The sequence below is a fragment of the Lactuca sativa genome, chromosome 4 (genome assembly GCF_002870075.4).
Source record: "Lactuca sativa cultivar Salinas chromosome 4, Lsat_Salinas_v11, whole genome shotgun sequence".
NCBI classification, from domain to species: Eukaryota; Viridiplantae; Streptophyta; class Magnoliopsida; order Asterales; family Asteraceae; genus Lactuca; species Lactuca sativa.
Genome location: NC_056626.2, coordinates 365,550,861 through 365,560,346, shown reverse-complemented (window position 1 = coordinate 365,560,346; position 9,486 = coordinate 365,550,861). Strand labels below are relative to the sequence as shown.

The following is a 9,486-nucleotide window of genomic DNA, read 5'->3' as shown; positions in this document are numbered from 1 at the left end:
CCTCATACACACATCCCTAATCGGTGCCGCCTTATGGCTAAGCGCATTGGCCACCATATTGGCCTTCACCGGGTGATAAAGGATCTCGCAATCATAATCCTTCACCACGTCCAACCACCGACGCTGCCTCATGTTCAAATTCAGCTGATCCATGAGGTACCTCAAACTATTGTGGTCCGTGTAAATGGTACATCGAACCCCATAGAGGTAATGCCGCCAAATCTTGAGGGCGAAGACCACCACCCCCAACTCTAAATCATGCATCAGGTGGTTCGCCTCGTGAGGCTTCAGCTGCCTCGAGGCATAAGCAATGACATGCCCCCTCTGCATCAATACTGCACCTAAGCCTGAGATAGATGCATCACAGTATACCACAAAATCCTCTACGCCCTCGGGCAGGGCTAAGATTGGTGCCTCGCACAATCTCCGCCTCAGAATCTCGAACGATGCCTGCTGCTCAGGCCCCCATCGAAAGACCACAGCTTTCCTAGTCAACCGGGTCAGGGGTACGACTATCTTGGAGAAATCCTAAACGAATCTCCGATAGTAGCCTGCTAATCCTAGGAAACTCCGAATCTCGGATGGAGACTTCGGAACCTCCCATCTCATCATGGCGTCCACCTTGACCGGGTCTACTGAAATCCCGTTTTGGTTGACGAGGTGCCCAAGAAACTGCACCTCGCGCAACCAAAACTCACATTTGGAGAACTTGGCATACAAGCTCTCCCTCCTCAAGGTCTCCAATACCTCTCTCAGGTGCTCCTCGTGCTCCTCCTGCGTCTTGGAATAAACCAAGATGTCAACAATGAAAACTATCACAGACCGATCCAGCATCGGTCTACACACGTGGTTCATGAGGTCCATGAACCCGGCAGGAGCATTGGTGAGCCCAAACGGCATCACCATGAACTCATAATGGCCATAACGTGTCCGAAACGCGGTCTTCTGCCACTTCCTCCTCTCTGACCCTCATCTGATGATAACCTGAACGCAAGTCGATCTTGGAGAACCAAGATGCTCCCTGCAACTGATCAAATAGGTCATCAGTCCTCGGGAGTGGGTAACGGTTCTTCACCGTTACCTTATTCAGCTCCCGATAATCTATACACATCCGATGCGACCCGTCCTTCTTCTTTACAAACAAGATCGGGGCTCCCCAGGGTGAACTGCTCGGTCGAATAAATCCATTGTCCAGCAGCTCCTGCAGGTGCGTAGACAACTCCTGCATCTCGGGAGGAGCAAACCTATAGGGTGCCTTGGTTATCGGAGCCGCACCAGGAACTAGGTCGATCCTGAACTCTACCTGACGCTCCGGAGGTATTCCAGGAAGCTCCTCCGGAAACACATCAGCGTAGTCTCTCACCACTGGAACCTCGCTCACCGTCGCCTTGCTGCTGAACATATTGTGGGTCCATGTTGTGGCCTTTCGCCGTGGATCACCAACTCTCCCCCGCTCGGTCTTAAACAGAAATTAGAATCCACTTCCAAGCTTAAGGACTTTATCAAGCAAATCAAGCTTCAACTACGAAAGCTAGTTCGGAACGTTCGCAGTAATAATGGCTCGAAGTTCAAAAGCCACATGTTTGAAGAATTCCTTGCTGAAAAAAGAGTTGCTCATAACTTTTCTTCTCCTTATACTCCTCAGCAGAACAGGGTCATCGAAAGGCGAAACTACTTTCCATGCGAAGCTGCGAGAACCATGTTGTCTTTTGCAAACTTGCTACTTTACTTATGGGATGAGGCTATCGAGACTGCCTGCTTCATTCAGAATCCATCTCTTATCAATAAAAGATTTTCAATTACTCCCTATGAGATTCTGAATAAACGAAAACCTAATGTCAAGTTCTTTCATGTTTTTGGTTCCAGGTGTTTTATCTTTAATTTAAGGAGCAACGGAACAAATTCGATGTAAAGGCAGACGAGGGAATCTTTCTGGGCTATTCTCTGACTTCTAAGGCATACCGGTTCTCAACAAGAAATCCAAAAGGATTGAAGAAGCCTACTATGTTACGTTCGACGATAACTATCTAAACAAGTTTCAGACATCAGATCGTCAATCTGAAGAGATCTTTTCGGTAATCCAATGACGATTCCTCTATCAAATCTCTACGAGGAATTCATGAACCTATTTGATGAGCCAGAAAAGGCAATCTCTTCATAATCAAAAGCAACAGATAACAAGGAAGATGAACTAAAGAAGGTCATTGATGATGCTGCCAAAGACCTTGAAAATGAGCCCTAAATTCCACAAGGCTGTGAAATTCTGCCAGTTGTGAATGCTCATGTTCAGGGGGAGCATTCACTTCCTCAAGTTCACAATGATATTCCGATCCAAGGGGAAAATGGAAGCCCCTAATTCAGCGTAGATCCGCCATTTGAGGGAGAGAATCCAATTCCAAATGTTGAGTCACATGCAATTTCCCAGGGGGGAACGACAATGAAAATAATGACTCCGACTACGTCAATCAGAATTCGAAGATGTTAATGCTGAATTAGACCCAACTTATGATCCAAACTACCCACCATTAATAAAATGGACCAAGGATCATCCGAAATCGCAAGTGATTGGTTCGACCTCTTCCGATGTTCTCACTAAAGCTCAGCAAAAAGCGAATAAGACTAAATTATTTTCCATAATGGAATTTTGCATGTTTCATTCGTTCATCTCCAAAAATGAGCCCAAAACCGTGAAGATTGTTCTTGATCATTCTGATTGGGTGCAAGCCATGCAGGATGATCTAAATGAATTTGAGCGTAATAAACTTTGGTGGCTGATTCCAACTCCGAAGAATGCATCCGTGGTAGGACTAAAATGGGTATTCCAAAACAAGCTTGACAAAGAAGGAAATGTCATTCGTAATAAGGCATGTCTAATGGTAAAGGGTTATTGTCAGGAAGAAGGAATAGACTACGAAGAGACATCCGCACCGGTTGCAAGGCTTGAATCTGTTCTCATTTTCCTTGCCTATGCATCTCATAAGAATTTCGAAGTCTATTAGATGGATGTCAAATGTGCTTTTCTGAATGGTGAGTTAGAGGAAATGGTCTACGTAGAGCAACCACCAGGTTTTTTGAATGAAAATTATCCAAACCACTACTACATTTTGGATAAGGTTGTGTACGGTTTAAAACTATCCTCTAGCATGGTATGAAACTCTTACCCGATTTTTAAAACAATCAAAGTTTAAAGAAGACTCGGTTAACCAAACCTTGTTTCGTAAGAAAGATGATGAACATCTGATGATCGTCCAAATCTATGTTTATGATATCATTTTCGGATCATCCAATCCTAGATTGGCGTTGAGTTCCAAAAGCTGATGGTGACTAAATTTAAGATGAGCTCAATAGTTCATATTAATTTTTTCCTTGGTTTATATGTTAGGCAGAGTTGGGAGGGGATTTTTATCAACCAGGAAGCCTACACCAAGTCGTTACTTGCAAAATTCGGAATGGTAGGAGAATCACAAGTCAAGGTCCCAATGGCATTCAGAACGAGGCTAACACCGTCCTTGGACAAACCTATAGTGGATATTACTCTCTATCGACAAATGATTGGATCATTAATGTATCCAGTCGACCAGACATATTTTTTGCTGTTTGTTGTTGTGCTAGGTTTCAGGCGAATCCTCGTGATCCACACATGACTCCTGTAAAGAATATTCTGAGATATCTCAAAAGGTCATCTTCTCTCGGAATATGGTATCCGTCAAACTCCGTATTCTTTATGCAAGCATTTTTGGATGCTTATCTTGGCGGATGTGGTCTCGATCATAAAAGAAGTTCTGGGAGATGTTAGTTTCTAGATGGCAAACTAGTAAGTTGGCAATCAAAGAAACAGACTTGTGTATCTCTATAAACTGCAGAAGTTGAATACCTCGCAGCTGCATCATGCACTTCACAAGTCGTCTGGATACAAAGCCAACTCCGAGACTATGGTATCAACATGAAGAGGATTCCACTCTACTATGATTCGGAAAGTGCTATTCGGATTTTTCACAACCCAGTGCAACATTCCAAGATGAAACATATAGCACTGAGGTAACATTTTATAAAGGATCATGTAGAAGATGGGAACGTCGAAGTACATTTTGTAAGATCCTCTAATCAACTTGCTGATATCTTCATGAAAGCCTTACTTGAAACAACTGTTAATCGAATTCTACAAGGCTTAGGAATGATAGAAGCAGAATCTGTTCCAAAACCATCTTCATAATCACAATGCATCTCTTAATTTCTGAACTAGTCCGAACCCTCGGAGGTACTCGCAACTCACGGTTCACACTCCAAACGGGTCCAAACGCTCGGAGCGACTTACAATCTACTGTTCATCTGGGACTCAGAACTTCATGTATCCTTTGTATATTATGTATTTTCGCTATTTTATTTCCTGTTTTAATTTCTTTTTCAGAATAACTCCAAAATACAACAATATTTTTATTTTCTGTTGTTATTTCTTTTTCAGGAAAATCCAAAATACAAAAATATTTACTTTCTTGTTTGTGTTTTATCTATTCACAAAATCAAAAACTCCAAAAATATTTTTGTTTTTTTATTTGTGTGTTATTTTTTTTTAAATTCGTTTTATCTTAGTGACGTTGCCGTCACTACAATTTGGCATGATGGGGCATTTATATAACTCTAACTCTATGTACTAGCTAAGTGTCCCAAGAAGCGTGTTGCTACATGTTGACCAAAGCCTCTAAGACTATGTTGAAGCCTTAATGAAACATTCACTCTGAATGTTTCTTCCCAATCAGGCTAATATTCACTCCGAATGTTTCTTCCCAATCAGGCTAATATCAAGTTAAGAGTTGATTGCTTAGTCATTCACAATATAGCAGAGGTACATTCTATCTTCAGAACCACCTTATCTTTTTCACCATCACCTTCACTTCCACATTCGTAACCCATGAGACTCTCAAAAATTACCACTGAGGTTTATGGTTACACAAATTCTGTGTTTATGATCATCAAATTGTTATCACCACGATTTGAGTGAAACCTAAAATCTGAACCCTATTTGTCGATTGATCGTGAACAATAAATATGTTCTAGACTTTCACCATTGAATTGAAGACATTTAACCCTCGCGGTTTGTACCTTGAAATCTCATTATTTTTATTTTTGTGAGATTTTAACGGAATGTTCTCGACGTAAGACATTTCTTCCAAATGGATCCAGTTTTTATTTTTCTTTGAGATTTCAACTTTGTCTAGCCACTTAAATGAATCCTAAGCATACTTGTTATTTTGGCTACATTGGTCAGACAAGCACTTCTTCCATACTTTCGGACTTATGTTGAGTTTCGTAGTTTGGTTGAAGCAAAGCCACCCTTTCAAGCCTAATGAAAAGAATCCTTTCACTATTTCTCAACAAATAGATGATCGTAATTCAACGGGAAGCCATGTAAGCACTTATGAGTCTCTCGTGACTTTGAAGGAAGAGGTATTTGCCCGGGATCCATCTGCCTTTATGTTAATTTTATATTGACATCACAGAATCCCATATAAACCTGTTTTATTTCTTTATATTTGGCACAATCTTGCACGAAAATATGTGTGATTTTCCAAAGTCTGGTTTCTCTTATTCCAAATGGTTACTTTTAGATTTGGAGAATTGGAATTAGCATGCTATTACGAATGCACAGAACTAAAATAGTAGTTTTCAAGGGATAAGATTTTGATTTGGATGCATGAAATTTTCAAATGGCACGCCTATCAGTTACGCTGCCTGATACACTCTAGCTGTCATGTCTTTTTTGGCTACTTTTACGGATTTTGGAAGCACCAAACGTTGGATTTCTCTAACCTTTCACACAATATAAAAGGGAAATTGATGCTTGATTATCACTAACCACTTTCAAATCTTTCAAATTCTCCATTAAGAAAAACTCTCTCTCAAATAATATTCATCTTCTCCGTCTGCATCAATGGCTACTTCATCTGAAACTCCATCTGTGGCCGACGAAACCGCTTCATCGAGACTATTGAACATCAAAGCAAACCAAAATCTCAGCTTGGATCTTGACTCATCCAAGTACGATGTCTCTCTCCAACCGATGATTGAGTGCCTTCGTCTCTCTCCTTTGGCTCCAGCTCTCACCATGGCGGAGAATGTCCTGTTGGTTCATCTATCCAGGGCATACTCAACTGCAAGTTATTAGGAAGGTGAGTCTGTGATTCCCTTTGAGATCGATTCCCAAAAAAATATCAATCTCCAAGTCTCGATTTAGCCAATTGCTAGGGTTTTCTCAAGCTAGCTATCTGGTTGATCCGAAGTCAATATCTTCTTCTGTAATTCTTGAAATGTTCTACCAGATGGGCTACGTGGGAAATCTCACCATTTTATCGAATTTTATGAAGCCAACCTTCCTCTAATGTGGAATGGCTTCTTCGCCCTTCTTTTCAAAAGTTTTCAGAGTGGGTCACGGGATCGGACAACGCAACTAAGCTTTTCTGCACTATTGAAACCCATTATCGGTGGATGTGAAATAATAATATCTCAATAGTTAACGAATATAAAAATGAAGAACACCATAAGATGAGTAATTCCAGGATAATACTAGAAAAGAGAAATAAGATAATACATGAAGAACGTTGTTAGGAGAGATAAATCTCCCTTGGTGGGAGAAATTCCACCACACTTTTTCTCTCTAGAAACTACATTGTGAGTGCACTCTATCTTTTACAATGACCAACTCTCTCTATATATAGGAGAGAGAAACCTAATAACACAATGAATAGAAATAATATAACCTAACTATCACTCATAATTTGTAAAACATTTACATTCTCCAACATTCTCTCCCTAAATGCTCGCAAATAATGAGGGATAAAAGTGATAAAAAGCTAAAATACAGTAACCAACTAACAAGTGTGGTAATAAAATGAAACATAATGAGAACCGAATGCTGATATGTCTCTGAAACTCTGAAGTGTCTGTGATCTCTGATGCTGGCCATGAATCTCTAAACAGTAAAGGTCTTCGACTTCAAAGCACTACCAATGAAGCAGAAAAATAAGATCCAAATCTTCAAACTAGTCATAAGCCCCACATCTCTAGTGCTTGAATCATAATACACCCAAAATTCTTCAAACAATAACCTGCTAAAAATGTGAACCATCCCAGAGTGAAGACTGAATAATAAATAATGTGAGTCCAAACACATGCTCTAGCAATCTCAAAAATTTGATCGGATGATCAAAAATAAGTGTCACGTCACATCACCAAAAATAGTCTTCGTCTTTAAAATATCACAAATCCAAACTCAAGAAATCATAAGATCTGAACCGGATGCAAACAAAAAAGAAATCATCATGTGGAAAACTTTGAGTAATAAATAATCTGGAACCGGGAAACATCTAGTAATGCCAAAAACTTTATCATAAAATCACATCCGGATGATATTCTCTCCCTATTTTTGATAACCAACGAATGGATTTCAAAAATCAACAAATCATCGGGTTGGAGAGTGTCAGATACCAAGAGCTAAGAAAGTTATCCCTAAATGTATGAAGGGTCTCGATAAAACACGAGAATGAGAGTAAAATAAACACTCTATGGTCATATGTAGTTGGTTGACTCAGTCGTTGAAAACTGCTCGATCTAATACCAAAGTAAAAATAATAACTCTGCGTGAAAAAATCTCTATTGTGCTAAAAGAATACTGATATACCCAAATTGCGATGTTGGAACCGTTGAAGTGGTTTTCGAAAGAAAATAAAGTCCATGTAACGTACCACAAATTTTCTTTAAATCATTACCAAAGCCATATTCATAAAAACATATCATAAGTCATAACATGAATTTAGAGTATCATTTCCAAAACATATTTTCATTATCAGAGAAAAACATCCCAGGCTGACTAATCAATGGTGTGTGCCATGCGATCACCCCGAGCTCTTCCCTCCACTACAGGAAGTACCTGAAACCAAAACTGAAACCCTTAAGCATGAAGCTTAGTGAGTTCCCCAACCTACCAAATACCCTGCATTAACACATACAACACATACTGTACCACGCCCACTACTTCGAGCCTCGCCTGCTACAGCGGGCCCGCCACTCCAGGCCCCGCCTGGCTTCGAGCCCCGCTCGGATACATATTTGTTTCACTTAGGCCTCGCCTGTCATTGGGCCTCGTTCGCTAACATATAATAGCACATAAACATATCACAACACATATGCTAAACATATACTAATGGATCCTGTCCTAAGGCCTCGCCTATCTTGGGCCTCACCCTTGTGCTATTGCTGATGAGTCATGGAACCCCGTCCACGCTCCTACTGATAGTGAGATACGGGCCCAGCCCACACTCACTCTTTCCCTAACTTGGGCCCCACTGATGTTCTGCTGCTAATGAGATGTGGAACACCGTCCACACTCTGCTAGACCTCGCCCACATTCACCTCCCTACCAGACACATACAAGTATCACATAGACAATAAGTATACTCGATCATGCAAACCATTCCTTGGGCACCCACCCGCTATCAATGGACCTTGGTCCTATTTATCATATTGGCATACCATGCCTAGGGCTAACCCCTGGGTCTTCCTACTCATATCTACATGGGCTGGCATTGTGGCCTTAGACCCATTCACACAAAGGGAAACACACCTGCACTGCAGAACTTGCTGATAACCCTCTTGCTGTTGACCGAAAATTCTATGAACCGCTGCTCCACTAGCTCCCCGAGCTACCAATATCAATACATATAACACTTAGATCCAACCAGAACTCTAGAAGCCAACTAAGTCCATTCTTGACAAAGTCAAAGTCCTAGTCAAAGTCAACCTTCCTGACTGACCCTACTCGCCGAGTGAGCCCGACGACTCGTCGAGTTCATATGCTCAGAATCCTTTCTTTCGTGACACGACTCGCCGACTCAGCCCCTGACTCGCCGAGTCTATCGATTTATGAGTCCTGTCATGACCAACTCACTGATTCCCTACTCAACTCACTGATCCGAGTCTTAACTCGAAGGGTTTGGGGTTTCGCGACTTGGCTTGCCGAGTCCAAGGCAATCTTTAACAGACACGCCGAGTTGTTCGTCCAACTCGTCGAGTTCATCTCCATCTTCATACTACTCGCCGAGTCCATTCGAAGGACTCGCTGAGTCTATTCAGTCCTTCATATATTAAGAGGCTTTGGAGTCATGCATGCACTCCAAACTGTAGATCCACTCTTTTAAATCCTATTCCTCACGTAAAGTGGAAAACTTTACGTGTAGCTAAGGAGATCTAGGCTCAAAACACTATAAACTAGGGTTTAAGACAAAGAGGCTTTACAATAAACCCATAGACTGATGCTTTATGATTCTCTAGGCCAAGATACACTTAGATCTGAAGTAGCAACTCAGATCTGGGCTTCTAACTCAAAATGGTTCTTAAGCTTGCCCTAAAAGCCCCAAATCTCATGTTAAAGGTTGATCTACATGAAAAAGAGTGAAAGTAACGACTCATTACCTTCAAATGCAATGGAAAATT

At 41.1% G+C, this 9,486-nt stretch overlaps 2 protein-coding genes across 2 annotated transcripts; both read left to right on the top strand.

Moving 5' to 3' along the window:
* Positions 1 to 2,636: 2,636 nt before the first annotated feature.
* LOC111905011 (uncharacterized mitochondrial protein AtMg00820-like) lies at positions 2,637 to 2,999 on the top strand. The gene has a single exon (XM_023900692.1). It carries the CDS (start codon positions 2,637 to 2,639, stop codon positions 2,997 to 2,999), a length of 363 nt encoding a protein of 120 aa, XP_023756460.1.
* LOC111905012 (uncharacterized) lies at positions 3,000 to 3,796 on the top strand. The gene is made up of 2 exons (XM_023900693.1): positions 3,000 to 3,146; positions 3,383 to 3,796. Exons 1-2 carry the CDS (start codon positions 3,000 to 3,002, stop codon positions 3,794 to 3,796), a joined length of 561 nt encoding a protein of 186 aa, XP_023756461.1.
* Positions 3,797 to 9,486: the final 5,690 nt, after the last annotated feature.